At 37.9% G+C, this 25,791-nt stretch overlaps 1 protein-coding gene across 2 annotated transcripts in view; it reads left to right on the plus strand.

The window, feature by feature from the left end:
• Window positions 1–25,791, plus strand: part of PKHD1 (PKHD1 ciliary IPT domain containing fibrocystin/polyductin) — a 488,429-nt gene that overhangs the window by 62,421 nt on the left and 400,217 nt on the right. For both annotated transcript variants that reach the window (XR_002082091.2, XM_019457395.2), the window contains exons 28-33: window positions 11,573–11,703; window positions 13,929–14,064; window positions 18,573–18,768; window positions 19,441–19,508; window positions 21,238–22,845; window positions 24,918–25,061. Coding sequence is in view for 1 of the 2 variants with exons in the window: in XM_019457395.2 (XP_019312940.2) it covers window positions 11,573–11,703; window positions 13,929–14,064; window positions 18,573–18,768; window positions 19,441–19,508; window positions 21,238–22,845; window positions 24,918–25,061 (2,283 nt within the window). In the remaining variant the exon portion in view is untranslated. The remainder of the gene's footprint in view (window positions 1–11,572; window positions 11,704–13,928; window positions 14,065–18,572; window positions 18,769–19,440; window positions 19,509–21,237; window positions 22,846–24,917; window positions 25,062–25,791) is intronic.

Genomic DNA, 25,791 nt, shown 5'->3' on the forward strand with positions numbered 1-25,791 from the left:
CAAAGTTGTGCAATATCACCACTATGTAATTCCAAGAACATTTTCATCACCTTGAAAGACATCTGTCCATTAGGAGTCACTCCCTGTTTTGCCCCTCTACTGATCCCTGGAAACCACTAATCTATTTTCTGTCTCAACAGATTTGTTTTTCTGGACATTCCATATAAGTAGAATCACAATACCTGACCTTTTGTGTCTGGCTTCTCTACAGAGCATGTTTCCAAGATTCATCTATGTTGTAGCATGTATCAGTATTTCATTCCATTTTATGGCTAAAGAACATTCCATTGTATAGATATACCATATTTGTTTATCTCTTCATCTGTTGGTAGACGTTTGAGGTGTTTGCACTTTGTGGCTATTACATACAATGCTTCTATGAATGTGTGTGTACAAGGTTTTATGTGGATGTGCATTTTCAGTTCTCTTGGTATATACTTAGAAGTGGAATTGCTGGGCCACATAGTAACTTTATGTTTAACTTCTTGAGAAACTGCTAAGCTGTTTCCAAAATGGCTGCATGATATTTCATTCCCACCAGCAGATAGAGAACCTCTTGTTCTCTATCTTTGTGATTGATGAGTACCAGTAGTGTTCTGTTTGGCTTTATTTATATTTTGTGTATCTATCATAGGTTTTGGGTTTGTGGTTACCATGAGGTTCATATGTAAACATCCTAAGTAAATAACAGTCGATATTAATTTGGTCATTTCAGTTCAAACACATTGTTTTTTTTTAAATATATAATTTAGCTTATATATACGTATGTATAATATATAATTTAACTTATGTAAGTTAGCTAACATATAGTGTATACAGTGTGCTCTTGGCTTTGGGAGTAGACTCATCACTTACATACAACACCCAGTGCTCATCCCAACAAGTGCCCTTCTTAATGCCCATCACATTTTCCCCACCCCATCAAACTTCAGTTCTCTGTATTTAAGAGTCTCTTATGGTTTGCCTCCTTGTTTGTAACTATTTTTTTTTCTTTTCCTTCCCCCTTGGTCTCCTGTTAAGTTTCTCTACTTCCACATATGAGTGAAAACCTGTATCTGTTTTTCTCTGACTTATTTCACTTAGCATAGTACCCTCCAGTTCCATCTACGTTGTTGCAAATGGCAAGATTTCATTCTTTTTCATTGCCGGGTCGTTTTCCATTGTGTATATATACCACTTCTTTATCCATTCATCAGTGGATAGACATCCCAAAGCATGATAGATGGTTCCCCATCCCTTCACTTTCTTTCTTTTGATTTAATTTAATTTAATTTAATTTAATTTAATTTAATTTAACTTAATTTATTTTTGAGAGAGAGAGAGAGAGACAGAGTGCAAATGGGGGAGGGGCAGAGAGAGAGGAAGACATGGAATCTGAAGCAGGCTCCAGAGCACAGAGCCTGACACGGGGCCTGAACCCACAGACTGCAAGATCATGACCTGAGTGGAACTCGGATGCTTAACTGACTGAGCCACCCAGGCACCCTGCCATCCCTTCATTTTCAATCTTCAGGTATCCTCAAGTCTAAAATGAGTCTCTTGTAGGCAGCATATAGATGTATCTTTTTTTTTTTTGGCATCCATTCTGATGCCCTGTGTCTTTTGATTGGTACATTTAGTCCTTTTACATTTACAGAACTTATTGAAATATATGGATTTAGTGTCTTTGTGTTATCTGTAAGTTTCAGGCTTGTGGTGATGTCTTTGGTCATTTGGAGTCTTTGCTGCTTTCCACACACAAAGTCCCCTTTAGGATCTCCTGCAGGGATGGTTTAGTGGTCATGAACTCCTTTAGTTATTGTTTGTCTTTGAAAGTCTTTCTCTCTCATTCTATTCTGAATAACAGCCTTGCTGGATAAAGGATTCTTGGCTGCATCTTTTTCCTAGTCAGCGCTCAGAATATTTCCTGCCACTGCCTTCTGGCCTGCCAAGTTTCAGTGGACAGGTCTGCTACTACCCTTATGTGTCTACCCTTGTAGGTTAAGGCCCATTTGTCCATAGCTGCTTTCAGAATTCTCTTTGTATTTTGCGTTTCAGTATGATATGTCGTGGTGTTGACCTGTTTTTGTTGATTTTGAAGGGAGTTCTCTGAATTCAAACACATTCTTAAAAAAAGACAGTTTATGTGCTGTCATATTTCATATCTTTTTATTCATATATTTATAACTAATTATGGCCATTCTTTTTCCGCTTAAGTCCCTTTCACATTTCTTGTAAGGCTTGTTTAGTGGTCAGAAACTCCTTTATCCTTTGTTTGGGAAAATTTTTATCCTTCAAATCTGAATGATAACCTTGCTGGGTAGAGTATTCACGTGTGTAAGGTTTTTTTCTTTCAGCACTTTGACTATATATGCCACTTCCTTCTGGCCTGCAGAATTTCTACTGAAAAATCCACTGATAGTCTCATAGTTTTTCTCTTGTAGTAATTTTTTGTTTCTTTCTTGCTGCTTTTAGGATTTACTCTTTGTCTTTAACCTTTGATATTTTAATTATTATGGGCCATGGTGTGGACCTCTTTGGGTTCACTTTGTTTGTAATTCTCCTTGTTTCATGGACTTAGATGTCTATTTCCTCCTCAGATTTGGGAAGTTTTCAGTTATTGTTTCTTCAAATAAGTTATCTGTACGTTTCTCTTTCTTCTTCTTCTGGGACCCTTGTAATGTGAATGTTTGTTCACTTGCTGTTGTCTAAGAAACATCTTAATCTGTTCTCATTGTTTAAAATTCTCTTTTGTTTTTGCTGTTCAGCTTGTGTGCTTTCCATCAGTCTGTCTTCCAGATTGCTGACACATTCTTCATCTTCTAAACTACTGTTGATTCCCTCTAGTATGTCTTTTATTTCAGTTATTATATTTTTCAACTCTCTTTTTTAAAAAATATATTTTATCTCTTTATTGAAGCTCTCACTGAGTTCTTCCATTCTTTTCTCCAGCCCCATGAGTATTTTAACAATCATTACTTTAAATTCTTTATCTGGCATATTGCTTCTCTCTGTTTCATTTAATTTTTTAGTGAGGTTTTTTTCTTGTTCTTTATTTTGGAGCATATTCCTCTGTCTTATTATGTTGCTTAACTTTCTGTGTTTTTTTCTATAGATTAGGCAAAATGCTACTTCTCCTAAAGTTTAGGAGTGTAGTTGGGTATGGTGACCCCTATGTAGTCTGTGTGTGCTTGGTGACTTTTACTGTCTAGAGTTGTGGCAGTGTATGCTGGTTACTCTTTAAAATTTTTTTTTTTTACATTTATTTATTTTTGAGAGAGAGAGAGAGGCTGAGAACAAGTGGGGGAGGGGCAGAGAGAGAATGAGACACAGAATTTCAAGCAGGCTCCAGGCTCTGAGGTGTCAGCACAGAGCCTGACATGGGGCTCAAACCCACGAACCATGAGATCGTGACCTGAGCTGAAGTTGGATGCTTAACCGACTGAGCCACTCAGGTACCCCAATGCTAGTTATTCTTTTAAACCAGGGCTTTTTACACAACAAGTAAAGAAAAATAATAATAAAATAAAATAAAAAAAGACAGAAGAAAAGAAAAAAAAGGAAAAGAAAAAAAGAACTAGAAAGAACAAAACCAAAAAGAAAAATATAAAAACAAACTAGACAAATTTTATAACAATTTTATAACAATTTGTCTTGTTATAAAACAAGACAAATTTAAAAAAGGTAAAAATAAAACACTACAAATTAAAACAAACAAATATCCTCAGAAATCCATGGCTTGTTTTCTGTGCCCCAGCACCACAAGGTGGACCCTTAGCTCTCTGAAGCCACAAACTCACCAACATGATGGAACATCCCTGTTATGGTATCTGAACCCTGCTCTGGTCTAGGCTTTTACAGCAGGATGGGAATGTAAACCATGTTGTTCTCCAGTCCTTTCGGTCCATATAGATTGCTGGCAGCTCCTCCACCACATGACAGAGTTCTAGTGTTGTCTCTTTTACATGCTAGTTGCTTGCTTGCTTATGTATGTATGTATGTATAGAATGTATGAGCAGGGGAAAGGGGCAGAGAGAGGGAGGGAGGGAGGGAGAATCTTAAGCAGTCTTCAGGCTCAGCCCAGAGCCGGACATGGGGCTTGATCCCATGATCCTGGGATCATGACCTAAGCTGAAATCAAAAGTCAGACTCTAAACCGACTGAGACACCCAGACATCCCTCTAGTTATTCTTTTAAACTTAAGGTGTTTTTGTGTGCCTAAGGACAGAGGGATCCGTTCCCAGTCCTTCAGTAATATTCTTCCCCAGAACTGTTTGCAGCATCAGGGATGGGGGTTCTTTTTGCTATCCTCTTTCCATCTCTCTTACTGTTCTCTTGCCATTCTCTTTGTCGTTGGTTGTTTAGTCGTTGTTCCTTCAGCTCTCAGTTCTTCTTGAGGAGGAATTGTATTAACAGGTGTAATTTGGTACGTTCTGTGGAGGAGGTGAGTTCAGAGTCTTCCTCCATTGATATCTTGAACCAGAAACTATCATCATTGTGATTTGGGTTTGTATTTTCCTAATTACTGATGCTGAGTATCTTTTTATATCCTTATTAACCATTTTTATATCTTTGGAGAAATGGATGTCCTAATCCTTTGGTCATTTAAAAAAATGGGTTATTTTTCTTTTTATTGTTGAGTTATAAGAATTCTTTACATATTGTGGATAAAAGTCTCATATCATATATATGAGCTGCAAACATTTTTTCCCATTCTGTGGGTTGTCTTATAATTTTCTTGATAGTATTCTTTGTAGCACAGAAGTTATTTTTTAATTTTTAAAAATTTTAATTCCAATGTAGTTAACATGTAGTGTTATATTATTTCAGATGTATAATAAAATGATTGAACAATTCTATATATTACTCATTGTTCATCATGATAAGTGTACTCTTAATCCCCTTCACCTATTTCACTCATCCCCCCACCTCCCCTCTGGTAACTGTTTATTCTCTATAGTTAAGAGTCTGTTTTTTGGTTTGTCTTTTATTTCCTTTGTTTATTTGTTTCTTAAATTGCACATATGAGTGAAATAACATGGTGTTTGACTTTCTCTGACTCACTTAGTTTCCTTAGAACTATAATCTCTAGCTCCCTCCATATTGCAAATGGCAAGGTTTCATTACACACACACACACACACACACACACACACACACACACACACACACACATTGTATATATATACCACATCTTTATGCATTCATCTGTTGATGGACACTTGGGCAGCTTCCATAATTTTACTATTATAAAGAATGCTACAATAAATATAGGAGTGCACATATCCCTTCAAATTAATGTTTTTGTATTTGGGTAAATGCTCAATAGTGCAATTACAGGATTGTAGGATGGTTCTATTTTTAATTTTTGAAGAGCCACCATACTGTTTAACACAGTAGCTGCATCAGTTTGCATTCCCACCAGTAGTGCAGAAGAGTTCTGTTTTCTTCACATTATTGCCAACACTTATTTCTTGAGCTTTTGATTTTAGCCATTCTACAGGTATGAGGTGGTATCTCAATGTGGTTTTGATTTGCATTTCCCTGATGATGAGTGATGTTGAGCATTTTTTCATGTGTCTGTTGGCCATCTTTGGAGAAATGTCTGTTCATGTCTTCTGCCTTTTTTAAAATTAGATTACTTGCTTTTGGCGTTGAGTTGTATAAGCCCTTTGTATGTTTTAGATACTAACCCTTTATCATATATATCATTTGCAAATATCTTCTCTCATTCAGTAGGTTGTTTTTTGGTTTTGTTGGTTGTTTTGCTATGTAGAAGCTTTTTATTTTGATTTAGCCCCAACAGTTTATTTTTGCTTTTGTTTTCCTTGCCTCAGGAGACAAATCTAAAAAGATGTTGCTATGACCAATATCAGATAAATTACTGCCTGTGATCTTTTCTATTATTTTTATGGTTTCAGGTCTCACATTTAAATCCTTAATTCATTTTGAGTTTATTTTTGTGTATGGTGTAAGCAAGTGGGCCATTTCATTCTTTTGCATGTAGCTGTCCAGTTTTTCCAACACCATTTGTGGAAGAGACTATTTCCCATTGCATTTTCTTGCCTCCTTTGTTGTTGAAGATTAATTAAACATATTGTTTTGGGTTTATTTCTGGGCTCTCTATTCTGTTGCATTGGTCTATGTGTCTATTTTTGTGCCAGTACCATGCTGTTTTGATTACTACAGCTTTTAATGTAACTTGAAGTCAGAATTGTGATACCCTCAGTTTTTTTTTTTTTTCCCCAGAATTGCTTTTGGTGTTCAGGGTCTTCTATGGTCCCATACAAATGTTAGGATTATTTGTTCTAGTTCTGTGAAAAATGCTGTTGGTATTTTGATAAGGATTGCATTAAATCTGTAGATTGCTTTGGATAATATGGACATTTTAACAATATTTGTTCTCCCAAGTCATGAGCATGGAGTATCTTTCCATTTGTGTTGTCTTCAATTTCTTTCATCAGTATTTTATAGTTTTCAGAGTACAGATCATTCGTTTATTTGGTTAAATTTATCCCTAGGTATTTTGTTATTTTGTGCAATTGTAAAAATTAAAATTAAAAAATTAAAAAATTAAAAAAAATTTATTTCTGCCACTTCATTATTAGTATATAGAAAGGCAGTATATATAAATGATTTTATATCCTACAACTTTACTGAATTCATTTATCAGTTTTAGCAATTTTTTTTTTGGTGGAGTCTTTAGGGTTTTCTATACATAGTATTTTATCATCTGCAAATAGTGAAAAATTTATGTTGTCCTTACCATTTGGATGCCTTTTATTCCTTTCTCTTGGCTGATTGATGTGAGTAGGATTTCCAGTACTATGTTGAATAAAAATGGCAAGAGTGGATATCCTTATTGTGTTCATGGTCTTAGGGGAAAAGCTCTTAGTTTTTCACCATCGAGGATGATGTTAGATGTGGGTTTTTCATATAAGACCTTTATGATGTTGAGGTATATACCCTCTAAACCTACTTTGATGAGAGTTTATTTTAATTTTATTTGAGACAGAGAGAGAATATGAGCAGGGGAGGGGTAGAGAGAGAGGGAGACAGAAGATCCCAAGCAGGCTCTGCCAGTTGAGCCACCCAGGTGCCCTGAGAGTTTTTATCAAGAATTGGTGTTGATTTTGTCAAATACTTTTTCTGCATCTATTGAAATGATCATATGGTTTTTATCCTTTGTCTTATTGATATGGTGTATCATGTTTATTGATTTGCAAATATTGAACCACACTTGCATCCCAGTAATAAATCCCATCTGATGTTGATGAATATTTTTAATGTATTGTTGTATGCAGTTTGTTCATATTTTGTTGAGGAATTTTGCATCTATTTTTATCTGGGTTATTAGCCTCTAGTTCTCTTTTTTTCTGGTGTCTTTATTTGGTTTTGGTATCAGGGTGATCCTGGCCTCATGGAATGAATTTGGAAGTTTTCCTTCATCTTCTATTTTTTTGGAATAGTTTGAGAAGAATAGATATAAACTCTTCTTTAAATATTTCTTAGACTTCACCTATGAAAATGTCTGGTCTTGGATGTTTGTTTTTGGGGAATTTTTTGAAATGCAATGAGTTGAATTTAATGAAATGTTTTCAAATTCAATGAAATTTTTTGAAATTTAATTTCATTGCCCAATGACTGTTCAAATTTTCTATTTCTTCTTGCTTCAGTTATTGTAAGTTATGTTTCTAAGAATTTATTCTAGGTTGTCCAATAATTGACATGTAACTTTTGATAATATTCTTTTACAATCCTTTGTATTTCTGTGGAGTTGGTTGTTATTTTTTTTCTGTTTCATTTTTGATTTTGTTGATTTGGGTCCTCTCTCTTTTTTATTTTGATCAATCTGGCTAAAGGTTTATCAATTTTGTTGATGTTTTCAAAGAACCAGCTCCTGGTATCATGGATCTGTTCCTTTTTTTTTTTTTTTTTTTTTAATTTCTATTTCCTTTAGTTCTACTCTAATCTTTATTATTTCCTTTCTTCTGCTGGGTTTGGGTTTTGTTTGTTCTCTAGTTCCTTTAGGTGTAAGGATAGGTTGTTTGAGATTTTTCTTGCTTTTTAAGGTAGGCCTGTATTACTATAAAATTCCCTCAGAACTGCTTTTGCTACATCCCCCAAATTTTGGACCATTGTGTTTTGATTTTCATTTGTTTTCATGTAAATTTTGATTTCTTCTTTGGTTATTTAGTTGACCCATTCATTGTTTAGTAGCATGTGATTTAACCTCCATGTATTTGTGGTCTTTCCAGATTTTTTCTTGTGATTTTTTTTCTATTTTTATAGAGTTGTGGTCAGAAAAAATGCATGGTATGACTTCAGTCTTTTTGGATTTGTTGAGATTTGTTTTGTGGTGTCTGGTGTCATCTATTCTGGAGAATGTTTGATGTGTACTTGAAAAGAATGTGTATTCTGCTGTTTTAGGATATAATGTTCTGAATATGTCTGTTAGATCCATCTGGTCCCATGTGTCATTCAAAGTCATTGTTTCCTTGCTGATTTTCTGTTTGGATGATCTGTCCATTGATGTAAGTGGGCTGTTAAAATCCCATACTATCATTGTATTAGTATCTATGATTCTCTTAATGTTTGTTATTAATTGTTTTATGTATTTGGGTGCTCATGTGTTCGTTTCATAAATTTGTACAATTGTTCTATCTTCTTGTTGGATTATCTCCTTTATTATTAGTGTCCTCCTTTGTCTCTTATTACAATTTTTGTTTTAAAGTCCATTTTTTCTAATATAAGTATTGCCACCGCAGCTGTCTTTTGACATCCGTTTGCAAGATAAATGTTTTTCTATTCCCTCACATTTAAATCTGCATGTGTCTTTAGATCTGAAATGAGTCTTTTATAGGCAATATATAGATGGCTCTTACATTTTTATCCATTCTAACCCCCTATGTCTTATGATTGTAGCTTCTAGTTCATTTATGTTCTGGGTAATTATTAATAAGTATGTATTTATTGCCTTTTCATTACTTTGTGGTTGTTTTTATAGATCTTCTCTGATCCTTTCTTCTTTTGTTCAATTCTCTCATGGTTTGTGCAGCACGGTTTGTGGTTTTTAATTTTGGTCAGTTCCAGTTTGTCTTTTTTTTGTTGTTGTTACATGTGCTTTGGTGTCATATTGAAGATATAATCACCTAATCCAATGTTACTAAGATTTATTCATTTATTTTCCTGAGAGTTTTATAGTTTTAGCTTTTACATGTAGGTATTTGATTTATTTTAATATTTAAATATGGTGTGAGTTGGAGGTCTGTATTAGTTTTCTAAGGCTGCTTATCCAGGTACCACAAAGTGAATGGCTGAAACAACAGAAATGTATTGTCTCATGGTTCTCGAGGTTAGAAATTAAGGATCAAGGTGTCAGCAGAGCTGATTCCTTTTGAACCAGCCTGTGAAGGAAAATCTGTTTTATGCCCCTCTCCTATCCTCTTGCTTTGTTGGTGGTGTTTGGTATTCCTCGGCTTGCAAGAACACCACCCTGATCCCTGCTTTTATGTTCACATGGTGTTCTCCCTGTGACTTTTCTTTTGTATTTCTTTCTTTCTTTCTTTCTTTCTTTCTTTCTTTCTTTCTTTCTTTCTTTCTTTCTTTCGGTTCTTTTTGAGAGGGAGCAAGCAAGTGCACTCGAGTGAGGGACAGAGAGAGATAATCCCAGGAGGGACTGAGAGAGAGAGAGCAAGAAGGAAGCAGGCTCTCCCGAAGTGGGTTCATGTTCACCCAAAGTGGGGACCCAGCTCACCCGACGTGGGGCCTGAGCTCACCTGAAATGGAGTCAAACTCACCTGTTATGGGCCTCAAACTTACAAACCATGAGATCATGACCTGAGCTGACGTCAGATGCTTAACAACTGAGCCACCCAGGCACCTGTGCCTCCCTCTACCCCAGTCTTTTCTGTGTCCAATTTTTCCTTTTTATGAGGATATCAGTCATGTTGGATTAGGGTCCCACACTACAGTATGACTTCATGTTATCTTAACTGATTATAGTTGCAATGACCCTATTCCCAAATAATGTCACATTTTGAGGTACTAGAAGGGAGGAGGACTTCAACATATGAATTGGGGGGGGGCACAGTTTAATCCCAGACAGGGTTCGACTTCATTCTTTTGTATATGGATGTGTAGTTCCATTTTGCATATATTTGAAAATAGCACTGTAAGTTTTTAGAGGTGGAATTGCTGAGTCAAAATGTTATGTACATTTAAAATTTTGATAATACCAAAATATTCCCTTACACTGCTATTTTCACATATATGCAAAATGGAACAACAGAGGATCTGAAGTGGGTTCTGTGCCAACAGCAGAGAGCCCAATGCAGGGCTTGAACTCATGAACTGTGAGATCATGACCTGAGCTGAAGTCAGATGCTCAACCTACTGAGCCACCCAGATGCCCCTTTTAAATTAAGGTTTAATCTTGTTAAGTTCCTCAGTAGTATTTCATGGGTTTTTTTCACATTTCTTCATGTTCTTGAATATTTCTTATCAACATTGTTTTTAGATATTGTATCTTTTTTGTTGATATTGTAAACCAGCTCTTTTCTTCAATTTTATTCTCTAACTCTGAAGTCTATTGTAGTCTTGCCCTGAATCTTCAGGACAAGTTCACATATTTAACTTCAGGGAATAATCCCACCCCCCCACCCCCCCCCCCCCCACATTCTCCTGAAAGGTTTTCATCAGGTTGGATAAGTTCTGCTTTCTCACCCTAACATGATTGGGGAAGATAACCTTGCTCCTGCACCTACTTCCTATTCTCAAGAGGTATGTGTCCCTGCTTAGTGGCTTCCCTGCCTCTCTTTTATTCCCTTCTGGGGAGATGGCAGAATGGAATCATTGCTCTTAAGAATAGTAAGTGGGCTTTCTGTTCATTAGCTTGATTAAGTGCTGGTCGTCCATATGTGTGGCATGTCACTGTAATGGGTACAATGCTTCTTCTTACTGATGTCTGCAGTGAGGAGACAGAAGTTTCTGTGGTTGCTCTTCAGTGGTCATTAGAGAAATCCTGGTGGCTGTGGGTGGTAGTGTTAGTCACCTCTACACCATCATGGAGACTAGAACCTAGAACCTAGTATGGAATCACAAAGCTGGAACGTCCAAGGCTGTCATTTAAAGATGAGGGAGTAAGAACCAGTGAACTCAGGAACAATGCTACAAATGATCTGCTTTAAGTGGGAGAGTGATCTGTGGCCCTGACTCTGGGCCCCAACTCTTTGTATCATGGTGAGAGAATAAGCTGTATAGGATTGGTGGGATAATATAAAACTCTAGTGAAGGAAGAATTTTCAAAGACCATCTACTTTATTTCCCTGACTCTTGGCAGTATTTATCTGTTTTATTTTTAAATATCTCCAGGATGTATGACTCCTTCTGTCTGCCCTCTACTCACCATTTCTCCATGTTTGTATAGTAGTTTATATATTTAGTGTCAGATTTATTCCTGCAGTTTGAGCAGGACTTGTGTTTTGACTAAGGAGCATCATATTTTAGTTTCATTTTCTCTCTCTTGTGGATAATTAATTTTTATCTACCTGTAGGGCTCTTCATTCTATCTGGAAATGCTGTTTTTATTACAGGAGGGCTCTGGGCCACTGTCCAAGGCTCTGGTTTGGAAGATGTTAGCCTGGTGTTATTTGGATCTCAGTCTTGTGCCATCAATATCACCACAAACAATTCAAGAAGAATTCAATGCAAAGTTCCACCCAGAGTAAGTGGAATCTCCTCCCTGGGTGGGTGACCAATATTAGCGTGTAGTGTAAGGGTTTTCATGAATCCTTTCTTAGAACTTAATTAGGTAACATTACCTTTTCATCATGACAGTATGGTAATATTGTTTATATTGCCTATGCTGCAATAAAGTGGGAGTCTGACTCCACCAATGGGGCTTGCAATCACCATCAGTTTATTTCTTTTAAAAGAAAACAACCACATTCCCAGTTCACACTCTCAGTGAGTAATAGTGCCACAGAATAAACAAATTTATCTATATTGCATATATATTATCTCATTTCTCTCTTTAGCAAGTAACAATAACCGTTTTCACCAGCAGTTTTGTTTTCTGGCATGGATACGAATGGTGGAACTTAGAAACTTCTAGAATGTCTGGTTCCTATAAAATACCTTCGTAATTATTCCTTACTATTTCCCCTTTCCCTTTTTAAAAACAAGCCCTTTAGCTTTCCCTTTCTTCTTCAGTTAGTGCTATCTCATAGCCTATGAGGTGATTTGAGTCCACATTCTTCCTGGTGCTGCTGATGGCAGTTATGCTCACAGCGGAAGTTGAAATATCTATTCAGAGTTGACTTCAATGTCATCAACATTCTCAGCACATCCATAACCCTGAAGGATGAGTGTTTACTGAACAAATAAAGATCCCTGGAAAGGAGGTTTCAGAATCATCTTTGATCTCTGGTCCCACGTTTTTATATTATCCAATTATTCAAATATTATGAAATGTTCACATTTACATATAAACTGTATGGAATTCCAATATATAGTTGTATCATAACTTGTTTAACAATTCCCTATTATTGTATATTGAAATAATTTTCAAAATCTCTTTTTTAAAAAGTTCATTTATTTTGAGAGCAAGAGAGAGTGTGCATGTAAGCAGGGGAGGAGCAGGGAGAGAGGGAGGGAGAATCCCAAGCAGGTTCTGCAATGAAAGTACAGAGCCTGATGTGGGGCTTGATCCCACAACCATGAGATCATGATGACCTGAGCTGAAATCAAGAGTTGGATACTTAATTGACTGAATGAGCCAGACACCTCTCAAAATTTTCAGTTTTAAACAATAAAAATTTGATCGTTCTCAAAAGTGTATTTTCAAGCATATTTATTTTTCTCAGGATAAATTGATCTAAATTTTAAAGCTTTTGTTATGTAGTATCCAGTTATCTGAAATTTCTTTTTAATTTGTAATCCCACCATCACTGGGTGAGTGTTTCATTTCTGACATAGTCAACACTGGGTATTATTGCTTTCATATGTATTTACTATTTAAAGGGGTAAAATTTGCATGGCTTGGATTCCTTTTGTTAGAATAAGCATTAAAAAAACTTTAAATTTTGATCAAAGTTATATATACAAAGGTTAAAAGAAAAATAGTAAAACAATTATGCTTTCCTACTCCTTGGCCCTCTTCCACAAGTCCCCTTTTTGAAGCATCTCCTTTTAATTCCTTTGAATGCAGTTACAATACCATTTCTTTGTTAAATCAATAAATTGCTAAAACTATTTAAATGATGTGGGGAGTATCAGGTAATATTTTTTCTTTTATAGTTTTTTTCTTGAAATTTCTAATTCTTTTTCTTTGTATGTCTTCTTCATAATAAAAGTCTATTGTAAAAAAATTAATCATATCAGTTATTTTTTTCCATGAAGCTCTTTTTTCTCTTGTTTCAATCTAACTTGGTGTTTTCTTGGTTTATTTCATGTATTTCTTCTTAGCACTGCCCTTGATTGCTCGCCTGGGTAGATATACTTTCACAGTTCATATCTTCCTTTTTTTTGGGGGGGGGGGCTATTGTTTATGTTATGAGGTCCTAGCCTAAAGAAACATCCTAGGAAAGAATACGTGGGAGCGAAGTTTTCTGAGTACTTACATGTCTGAAAGTTTGTCATAATTGATGGATAGTTTAGCTAGGTATAGATGTTTATTTGAAATTGCAGTTTTTTGCAGAACCAATTGGTGTGCTAATTGTAAATCATTCTTATTTACTCTTTGATCAGTAATCATGATGCCACACTTGCCTATTCTAAGTACTTGTCACTGTGTGTGTGTGCACGCATGTGTGCGAGGTGGAGACTTGAAAGTACCAATACACTTAAAAATCTTTTTTCTTGAAATTAACCCTTTAAACTAATTCTATATGGACTTCTCTCATGTTAGTCTTATTTTCAGAAGTTTGATTTTAAAAATTGATTTTTCAGGGGAAAGATGGACCCATTGTGAATGTGACTGCGATCAGAGGGGACCATTCTGCTGTTCTTCCCATGGCATTTACATACGTCTCCTCTTTAAATCCAGTGATCATGTCTCTGAGCAGAAACACAAGCAGTATAGCAGGTAAATTTTTATTTTTTATTTTATTTATTTTAAAATTTTTATTTTTTATTTTATTTATTTTAAAATTTTATTTTAATTTTTATTAAAAAATTTCTATTTTTAGACCATTGATCCTGTAAAGAAGACAAACAATGGTCTCTTAATTATACTGAAGATAGTATTATATTTTGGATGGAAGTTATTTTTCTCAAAGCTAAAACATCGTTTATTTCATTTCAGCCATCACTGAATAAATCTTATGTTGGTATTTTCCTCTGTAAAACTGGGACCATTTATATCATGAAAACGACATGAGAATTCAAAGATAATAATTCAATATATATTTATTCAGCACCTACTATGTACTAATGATAGCACAGGCATAATAGACTTTAATCTTTACCACTAATTTACAGGATTATTATCTGTACTTTACAGGTAAAAAAACTAAGGAACAGGAAACTTAAATAACTTGTCTAAGATGTTACTGTTAGTAAGTAACAGAGCTGTGATTTGAGCCCAAGCAGTCTGGATGCAGATTCCAAGGAGTTAACCACTCATAGTTTAGTGTAAAATACCAATGTTTTTGGCATCAAGTTCAATTGTAGCAGATGTTTGATATGATTAGAGAATAGAGTGTTCTGATTAACCAATAATTTTTATTCCTTGAAACATACTATGTATAAAAATACATAGTGTAGAACTATGTAAAACAATGTAGTCTTTCTTCTATAATTCATATGATATGACAAGATGGATTTGTAACAACTTATTGTCATGTCATACCATATCAATTTGAAAAAGTTCCAGCTAATGTGCCTTTCTGGTTAACTGAATGCCAGATAACAGAGAGTTTATGGCAGCCATATCTAAGAATTTTATTACAAAAGGCCGATATATTTTCCAAAGAAAAAGCCTGGACTCAATTTTTCTGATACTGTTTTCATTTTCCATTGCTCCAGAGTACATAAATAAAAGGAAGTGTCCTTTAGCTTCTCAAAATTATTCAGCTCAGTACAGAAGAAGAATTTGCTGCCTCAGGCCACCAAAGTGTGTAAAATTCCTTAGCAGTATAGATTCTTCCCAACAAAGTAGGAAAGAGAGGAGGGAGTTCTGTATTCTATTCAGATTTCAGTGATTTTGGCTTTTAATACAATTTCCTACCTGTAATGAAAAGAATAAATACATTGCATCAGTGCCTCAGAGGCATCTAGGATTAGCTTGACAATTGACCAAGAAACCAAGGAGTTCATGTAATTGATATATACAACATGATGCATTATTTGCAGAATTTACACTTACATTTAAATCTTTCTACAGGCAGAGTAAAGAGGAACACTTTATAAAATCTCCAAAGAGTGGTTCCCTATTGGGAAAGTCTCCTTTGAAAACTGGAATGCTACAAATCTCCATCCAGGAGATGATGATATTGATGATAACAGTGAAACCAAGATGAAATTGAAGAAAGAAAGGAGGAGGGGCAGGGAAAAGGGGAGGAAGAATATGATGTGCAGAACCATTTGTGTGGGGTTTTTCAGTCAGGCAGCCCTGGATGTGAATGAATCCAAGCTCAACCACTCCTTGGATAAGATGTTTAACTTCCTTTATCTTTCAGTGTCTCTACCTACTAAGTGGGAATAATTCTTTCAAGGTTATTGTGAAAATTGGAGGTAAAGGAGGTAAGAGTACTGAACTCAGGAACCAACATGGAGTAAATACTCAACAAACGCTTTGTTGAATAAATGGCATCGTTCTGCCAGATCCTGAGTGTTATATAGATAAGCCAAAGATGTCTTGTGTATATTGACCCTATATTTTTTACTTCTTGATAGCAGGCTGGTACCCATTTGTTCAAAAACATGCCAGTATCAAACTCAAAGTTTTATATAACCAATTATTTAAAAAAAATTTTTTTTTGAAAGAGAGAGAGAAAGAAAGAGAGTCCCAAACAAATTGGGTAGCTCAATTCCACTCACCACCCTGGGATTATGACGTGCGCCAAAATCAGGAGTTGGATGCTTAACTGACTGAGCCACCCAGGTGTCCCACATAACCAATTATTTTAAATATAACCTCCCTCAAATAGATTTTTAGCCTTTTAGAGTCTGTTCCTTTTGCATATCCTGCAAAATTATAGTGTCTGCTAGTGATAGGTAAGATAAACTTGGGGGCTGTAGGAGAGTATAAACCACTGATGCCTTTGGAGGTCTCCACCCTAGAGACTACTCCTAAGTGACATCATCTAGACACATAAGCCCCCTCTCCCTGTCCACAGGGACTTCCTTTGCCTTACTCCCCTTCTGGGTGGTGGTCTCCTATTGTTTCCTCTGGAAGGTCTCATGCTGTGAGATTTTTGCACCCATGTAAATCTGTCAAAGCACCACCATATAAAGCTCCTTTTCATATTATTGCCGCCTCATGGTCATGCCTTTTTTCTGCTCAACCCTGAAGTCCTTTCAGGTCGCTACACTGAGGCTTCAGACTTCATAATAGAAATGAGATTGGATGTACAGAAGTAAGGAGGATGTGGAGCAAGAAAGAAAATGAAAGTTAATGGAGGACTTTTGAATTAAACTGTCCTAGGATATCTAACTTAATCCTTACAACAAACCAGATGGGGTAGACTTTGTTACCATCTTACTGATGAAAAATATAAGACTTTGAGAGCCCACAGTGAGTCATCCAGACTCACACAGGTGGGAAAATGGCAGAGCAAGGATTTGCATGTAGGGTCAGTCTTCCCAACACCCCACAACCTCTTGTCTTTGACTTTTCTCTTTCAAATAGCTTCTTCTCCTCCTCATCTGATTGGCTGTGCAGTTCTGTAGATGTCTGCTCTGTAGTTCTCAAATGTCAGCTGCTAAAGGAGCTTTAGAGATGCTTTAGCCTAAGCTGTGTCTCTGTGAGACACATGAGAGGTATGTACATTTATTTCCACTCTTGCCATTGCCTTCTCAATTTCTGGCTCTTGTTGAACTCCGTTGTCTGAAGACTGGATTTCTCCTTCCCTATCTCTCTAGTTAATCTAATAGACTGGAAGAAAGCTTCTATCTTATCCTTTTCTTGCTTAGAAACCTTTGGAAGTCTCTGCTGTCTACTAAATTAGGTAAATACCCCTTACAGTTGCTTTCTTGGTCTTTAGCCATAGACTCCCCATCAACTTGGCCTCTTCCCATAGAGTACATGACTATGTACATGTGTCTGATCTCCCAGAAAGTCACCCAATTCTCTTTCTTTCTTTCCAAGCCACTGGAGGTTTAACATTTTTTTTAACGTTTATTTATTATTGAGAGAGAGACAGAGCATGAGAATGGGAGGGGCAGAGAGAGGGGGAGACACAGAATCCTAAGTAGGCTGCAGGCTCTGAGCTATCAGCACAGAGCCCAGTGCAGGGCTCCAACTCACAAACTGCGAGATCATGACCTGAGCCAAAGTCAGACGTTTAACCCACTGAGCCACCCAGGCGCCCCCAAGCCACTGGATGTTTAAATGAGAAAATGCTCCAAAAGACTTTGGGTAAAACTATGAAGTTTTTAGAGTTGAATTGTAAACTGCCTATTCTTTATCGCTTCCTCTGGGGATTTATTTTTCAAGTAGAATTTCAAGCACCATCTTGCCCACGGGGTCTTTCTTAATATTCAGAATGTTGCTGTCGTTTGAACAACCGCACTGCTTAATTTTTACCTCTCGTGTGTCATGTCTTGTACTGAAGCTATTTTGGCACCATTGTGCCATCTTTGAGGTTTCTTTCAAGGCAGGGTCTGTGTTTAACTTTTCTTTTGTGCCCTTTGTGGCATCTCCTTCTTGGTACTCAATAAATATTTAAGGTAAAAGGAATTGAATTGAAGTGTTTATAGCATATATGACATTTTAGTGAAATTGGTAATTAAATTAAAAAGGTATCGAAATATAAGAGAAGACTGGACTTAGGCCTTGATATTTCCCTTAAGTAGCTATCAGACATTGGCTGCCAAACCTTAGTTTTGTCAAAAGCGAAATGCCATTTCTACTACCTACTCTGTGTATGTCATGAGGATAGCGTGAGGGTGAAATGAGACGGTGCATGTGAAAGTGGTCTGTGCACGCTGTGGTACTGCACTCCTGTACAGCAATTTTAAGCGGTTCAATACACACAGACATTGAGCTTTGGACTTGTATCAGCAGGAAAGTGCAAGTTAAAGAAAGGGCTTTGCGGTGCTGTGTGCTGGTAGTGAAGACCATCAGCTTCCCAAACTACTTCTTGATATATTTTCGCCCTTGATTTGCATTTCTGTGGCGTTAAATTAGTGCCTCTTGAGTACAAGTGTCCTGGCAATTGGGATTATAGGTGGTGGTTCTATTATGATAAGAGTTGTTAGAAGTTTTATGATAAGAGTTGTTAGAAGTGAGATTGGTATTGAAATCCTTGTTTGAAGTGTTATACACAGGACCAATCATGCATTTAATCCTGAAAGATAGGTTTAAAATCCAAGAAGTGGTTGAGGCCACAAATTCGCATCACAGAGGCTAATGCATTGTTTTTAACACAGGAGGTGAGACCCTCTTCATTGGAATGGCACTTCTGGTGAACTACACAGATTTGGATGTGGAAGTTTGCATCCAAGACACCGTGGCTCTGGTTCATGTACAAATGGCTCGGGGTCTGGAGGTGGTGCTGCCCCCACTGCCTGTCAGTCTCCACAGAATCTCAGTCTCCATCAATGGGGTCAGCATTCGCTCACAAGGGTGAGGTGCACACTTGCCATTAATTTAAGTCTTTTTGCTGGTCTAGTTTCAGTTGAGGAATTCTAGTTTTGAGTTAGATCTTCATTTTTTCCCCTACTTCTGAAGTTAGGGTATAAACACATGAGAATCATGCAATTTGAAGAAATCTTGGAGACCCTATAGGATGATTCACTCCCAAGACCAATCCAAGGGAAATGTTTGACTTAATAGTTGGGGAACAGAGAACTTTCAGGAACTAAGATATTATGGCTTTTGGTGAAGGTGGGGGTGGGGTGAGCATCTCTATGTGTTGGAATATTCTGTGCTTTAGTTTGAGTCTGTGATTAAATAAGACCTTTAATAAGTTTGTGTCTGGGGCTTTGAATAAATGGCTTACAGTTATTGCCAAAACCATGCTCAGATTGCCTTTGCCTTTAAGTCCCTCAGCCCAGTATTTCTCCAGAAGTTGCCTCCCCGCATTCCAGAAAGTTGGCTAACCTGTATGGGCTGATGCCACCACATGATACAGGCCAAGGAAGATGTCCCACACAACATTTTCCCCCCACTGTGTCCTTTCTTCTCTGTGACAGTTCCATTGACAGTTGTCTCCCTCACTGCTTCATATCTGTTCTTCTCCTCCCTTTCTCTCTTTCTAAAACAGTTATTTCATATCAATTTCCCCATTCTCTGCAGGGTTGATCTTCACATCCGGTACATCACAGAAGTTTTCAGCATGGAGCCTTGCTGTGGTTCTCTTCTGGGTGAGTGATTCTTGTATCATTGATTCAGCAGGTGTACTCACTGGATATTCAGGTTTTGTTCCTGGATTTGAACCGATGAGACCAGTAATCGGGAGGCAGGGAGAGGGGCTTTCCTTGTGCTCTGGGAACTGAGTGGTGCACTTACAAGGGTGTGAAAACTTGGTGATTCCTTAGCCCAGTGAGCTCAGGAAAATAAAGAATTTTCATGAAAAGAAGATGTGCCTGGTTTTGTTTTTCTAGGGGAAAGAGGCTGAAGCATCCAATGGGTAGCGTACCTCTAGAGGATATTAGAAAAACAAGGGAAGAGCATTTTACTTTAGCTTTTTATATACTGCATGTGTAAGGAGAGGAGGAAGGAGTCTGATGGCTTCACTTTCCTCTAGGGATTCAGGTGAAGGACCCAGAGGTGGTTAGAAGCACAAGCCAATATGGGAGATGTGAGGAGAAGACAGAAATCGAGAAAACTATTCATTTTTAGAAAAAAAAATTAAAATCTATATATTTGCATGTGACTAAATCATTGTGATAGTGTATGAAATAACACTTGCTCCTTTTTGAGTATAATCCTTTAAAAAATTTTTTTTTAAATGTTTGATTTATTTTTGAGGCAGAGAGAGACAGAGCATGAGCAGAGAGGGGCAGAGGGAGAGGGAGACACAGAATCTGAAGTAGGCTCCAGGCTCTGAGCTGTCAGCACAGAGCCCGACACGGGGCTCGAACTCACAGACTGTGAGATCATGACCTGAGCCAAAGTCGGACGCTCAACTGACTGAACCACCCAGGCATCCCTAGTAAATCCTTTTTAAAGCTGCTTGCCTCAGGGCACCTGGTGGCTCAGTTGGTTGAGTGTCTGACTTTGGCTCAGGTCATGATCTTGCAGGTCGTGAGTGTGAGCCCTGTGTAGGGCTCTGTGCTGCCAGTTTAGAGCCTGGAATATGCTTCGGATTCTGTGTCTCCCTCTCTCTCTGCCCCTCCCCTGCTCATGCTCTGTCTCTCTGTAAAATAAACATTAAAAAAAAAAGCTGCTTGCCTGTGCCACAGGTTTAGGTATGAGGTACCTTGCTCTAATCCTGAAGATGGGGCTTGATCATCCCTCAACTAGAGAGAGAAAGTCTAGGAATATAGCAGCAGGATTATGAGCATGTTTCAATATTTCAGTGTCCCTTGATATGTTTCAACACACAGACATATACCTACGTAATATATGGACTATGGGAATATATACTCTGCATAATAACATATAGAATAATCTGGGACAGTATGTGAGATCACATAGCAAATGACAAGAAGTCTAGGGAATTTGATTTTACATTATTGTATATGTTATATATGTACGTATATTCTCTCTACATAATATATTAGAACATTAGGGACTAACATGTCTGATAACATAGCAGATGACAAGAACACTTCAAGAAATTAGATTTTTCATTAGTGTTGATAGAAGTGGCTTCTAGGGTTTATAAATACATATGAAATTTTTTTGCCTTAAATATTATAAACATTCTTCACCTGTATAATAATTTATATTGTTTTACTATTATGTGAATTTCAGCCCATCTAACTCCTGCCAAAATGACAAATTTAATGTTGATGGGGTAAAGCCAAATAGCTCAGGTTTCCCTAACACTCCACCTTCCACTTAATTGTGCTGTGGTTAGACAGATGCTGTGAGTTCCTAGTTCTGAATATCAGGTTTTAAGTTTTGTTTTCGATGTTCATGCTTTAGGTGGAACCATCCTCAGCATCTTGGGAATAGGGTTCAGCAGGGACCCAGCTTTGATTTGGGTGCTTGTGGGTAATCGGTCCTGTGACATCGTGAACTCTACAGAGTCGATCATCTGGTGTGAGACCCCACCCGCTGCCCTGCTGCCTGATGCAGGCGTTCCTGCCCTGCCAGCCCCCGTGGAGGTCTGGGCTGGCAATGTGTCCTTTGCCCAAGGACCTTCACCAAGCCTGGTGGGGAAGGGCTTAACCTTCATGTATGAAGCAGGAGCAACACCAGTGGTCACTGCCATGAGAGGAGAAATCACGAATAGCAGCCTGAGGCTCTATGTGGAGGGAAATAACCTGTCCAACTCAGTGATCCTTCTGGGGGTCTTGAACTGTGATCTTGAGACACAGTTTTTAAGGAACAACATGAGCCTGTCTGGGTGCTCTTTTCCTCTTCACCATTTGGAGGCCGGCATCTATCCTTTCCAAGTTCGTCAAAAGCAGATGGGGTTTGCTAACATGTCTGCAGTGCCCCAGCAATTTGTGATGACACCTCGGATAACAGCTATCTGGCCAACACATGGGTCTGCTTGTGGCGGGACAATACTCACAGTGAGGGGACTAGCTCTCAAGTCTAGGAATAGGTCAGTTCATGTTGACCTTTCGGGGCCTTTTACTTGTGTGATTTTGAGCTTGTGGGACCAGACAGTCCTGTGCCAGATTAACAGAGTGGGCGACCCCTTGCCTGATGCTTCCTTCACCGTGAACATCACAGTCCTGGTCAATGGGCTACCCAGTGAGTGTCAGGGCAATTGCACTTTTTTCTTTCAGGAAGAGACAACTCCCATTGTGGATGCCTTGACCACTAACATCAGTGGGTCTCTGACCATGGTGCTGATTAGGGGTCAGAAGTTGGGCATCACAGCAGATGAACCAATGGTGTTTGTGGATAATCACCTTCCCTGCGTTGTAACTTTCTTTAATGCAAGCCATGTTTCATGCTGGATAAGTGACTTGACCCCAGGACTCCACTATGTATCCGTTGTTCATACAAGAAATGGATATGCTTGTTTTGGTAATGTTTCCAGACACTTCTACATTTTGCCTCAAGTGTTTCATTATTTCCCCAAGAATTTCAGCATACATGGTGGAAGCCTCTTGACCATGAAGGGCACAGCTCTGAGAGGAGAGAACAGCACACTAGTCTACATTGGCCGGCAGGCCTGCCTGACAGTGAGCATCAGCACCAAGCTCATCCAGTGTGTTGTTCCTGCGGGAAATGGCTCTGTTGCCCTGGTCATAGAGGTAGATGGACTTTCATACCAGATGGGACTCATTGGTTACAGCAATGCCTTCACCCCAGAATTGCTCTCTATGTCTCAGACTGATGACATCTTGACCTTTGTGGTGGCCCAGATCTCAGGAGCAACAAATGTTGACATTTTTATTGGGATGTCACCCTGTGTGGGTGTCTCTGGCAACCGCACGGTTCTCCAGTGTGTGGTCACATCCCTTCCTGCTGGGAAGTACCCAGTCAGAGGTTACGACCGCTCAAGAGGGTGGGCCTCATCTGTCCTGGTGTTCACATCTACAGTCACTATTTTGGCAGTAACTGAGAACTTTGGTAAGTCAAACAAATAAGACAGATCTCCTTCTTTATGTAAGTGAATTAATATCTATGGTTACTACTCTAAAATATAGGAAATCAACCTCAATCTGAATGACAGAAGGAGAGAGAAGCCCAGTTGGCCTCTTATAGTCCTGGTTTCCTCCTTAAAACTTGTCTTTGTCACACTCCCTGTAGGAGGCTTTGTTTTTTTTATCAAGGAATTTGTGCATATTCTTTAAGTGTGATTGTATCTTAATTTGATTCATTACCCTGATTTAATTTGTGTCTTAATACCATTTGTAGGAGCTCAACATTTGGTCAAGTAAGTAGAACATAGATGCCTTCACCTATTTTTAGCCATATATGCCAATTTGAATTAACCTTATTAAGTATCATTAATTTTTGTCACCTTGTAATCATTTCACAGATTAATTCATACCCCAGCAGTAATAGTCCAGTTTCACACTATGGTTGCATTGGTTCAACTGTTTTTTCCTTTTAGATATGTATACTGAAATTTGCCTTGCCTTTTCTTCCAGTGATGGTTTCGGTTTCTGTTCACGTAAGGCCTTTTTGCAGTTGAGATAGCTTAAATTTGACTATAATGCACAAAATACAGAGGGAATGATGGGAGGTGAATCTTACACTGATGAAGTGCTTGCTAAGCGAATTCTTAGAACAAATTTGTCTGGGCTCAGCTGGGTGGAATGCTATAGGGAATGGGATTTTGGTCCCATGTCTGTAGTAATTTAGCTGGGTACCTTTTCTAAGCGTCAGCTTCCTCATCAGATAAAGGGGTTTAGGCTGGTTGCTCCCTAGTTCCCCTTTCTTCTAAGATTCCACAATTAAAAAAAATTTTTTTAATGTTTATTTATTTTTGAGACAGACAGAGACAGAAGAATGGGTTCACGCAGAGAGAGAGAGGCACAGAATCTGAAGTAGGCTCCAGGCTCTGAGCTGACAGCGCAGAGCCTGACGCGGGTCTTGAACTCACAAGCTGTGAGATCATGACCTGAGCTGAAGTCGGACACTCAACTGACTGAGCCACCCAGGCGCCCCAAACATTCCACGATTTTTATGATGTGAGAGCAGGGCTGTGAAATGTACCCTAAGCAAAGTCATATTCTCGGGTTTGTCAGGTGCCTGTGAGCATCTTGACATGAGGACAGTGGCCCCTGGAACTCTATCTCCTTGTGGACTAGAGGTTGCCACATGTCTGAGAGTCTAGCTGACATTTACCTTAATTGGTTCTCATACTGACACAAAACATGGTGTTTGTTAACAACTGTCGTACTTTTACCCATCTGAAATAGGTGCCATCATACAGTGCTGGCAGGAGGGTAAACTGCTACAATCTTATTTTGGAGAGAAATTTGGTAATATCCATCAAATCTAAAACCTTCTTTTTCTTTGACCTAGAAATCCCCCTTCTAACAGTTTGCCCCAGTTTTATTCAAGTTAATGGACGGTTCATCAGCATTATTACTTGTCACAGGAGAGGAGAAATAAGGAAAGTGTCAATCAGTGAGAAAATTGCTAAATAAATTGTGGCACAATCATATAATGGAACTATAAGTAGTGTATTTACACATACACATGGAAAATTGTATATGCTATATCTTTAAAAAAACAAATTCTTCTTGTAGAAGAATATGGATAGAAAGATTTCTCTGCATAAAAATACATATGCTTAAATTCTGGAATGATTAATGAGAAAACAAACATGGCTCCCTCTGGGGAGTGAGCCTAGGGGGTTTAGGGGAACTTTTACTTTAATTGTATAGTCTTGTGTATAAAAAATTTTAAGAATGATAAATAAACATTACTTTTCTATATAAAAAGTTCTTACATTTTTATAGGTTGTTGAATATGATTGGAATCTGACAGAAGATGGACTTCAGGCTCTGGAGAACAGAGCTTAGTGGCAAGACACTAAATTCTATATCAGGAGCTTAAAGCCAGTTGTGTGGATTCTGGAGGGCGTAAAAGGAACGATGGGCAGCAAGAAAGCATGGATTTGAATTTTGAGTTAACTAAAGAAAGAGAAATTTGCCTCTGTGATCATGAACTTCTATTTTGTTTTGAAGGCTGCCTGGGTGGAAGCCTTGTGCATGTGTTTGGAGCAGGATTTTCTCCAGGGAACATCTCAGCTGCTGTGTGTGGTGCTCCCTGCCAAGTCTTGGCTAATGCTACGGTGTCAGCCTTTAGCTGCTTGGTTCTGCCCCTGGATGGTCAGTAACAACACCACATATTTTTTTAAAGAGTGTATATAGAAATGATATTCTTTGGTTAACTCCATTTCTGTAACTAATGCTGTCTTGATCCCTAACTTTTCTGTGTGTTCCTGTGAAGAGGATTTCTCTACACCCCATCTAAAAGGTTAGATGGGACTGCCTATTAAAATGGTTCACAGTAACTTTTATCCTATTAATGGCAATGGAAAATTGATCACCTATGTTCTCAATTGCAGTCATACGACAGTGGGGGAAATAATTCTGAGTTCTGAATATTAGTTTCACTGACAGCCTTAGGCATCATAGAGAAAACAATGTTTTGGTCGTGTTCTGAGATGGGATTGCTGAAAACATCTGCTTACTTGAGGTACTAGTATAGGGATTAGATAAGTAGGCTGGATAGCTCTTGCATATTTGCCTGGTGTGCTCAGTTCTTGAATTTTTATTATAAGCAAAAGAGCCAACATTAACATCATTTTCTTATTCTGTAATGCCCAGGTATTTATTCAGTAGAACACCATGATCTCTCACTGCTTAAAGCTTCATAGCCATCAAGTGAATTGTGGTATAGGAAGCTGTGTCTTTGTTAGAAAGAAAGGTGTAAAGCTTTGATAGTCCCATCATGTGCCATTACAACACATGGTGATTACCCACTGAGTTTCAGGAGAAAAAATCAAAGGGAAGAAATTGTCATCATCAGTATAGGACCTGCCTAGCCAGGTGATTA

This window comes from Panthera pardus, unplaced genomic scaffold (assembly GCF_024362965.1).
Source record: "Panthera pardus isolate Hobbes unplaced genomic scaffold, ASM2436296v1 HiC_scaffold_17, whole genome shotgun sequence".
Classification (NCBI taxonomy): Eukaryota; Metazoa; Chordata; class Mammalia; order Carnivora; family Felidae; genus Panthera; species Panthera pardus.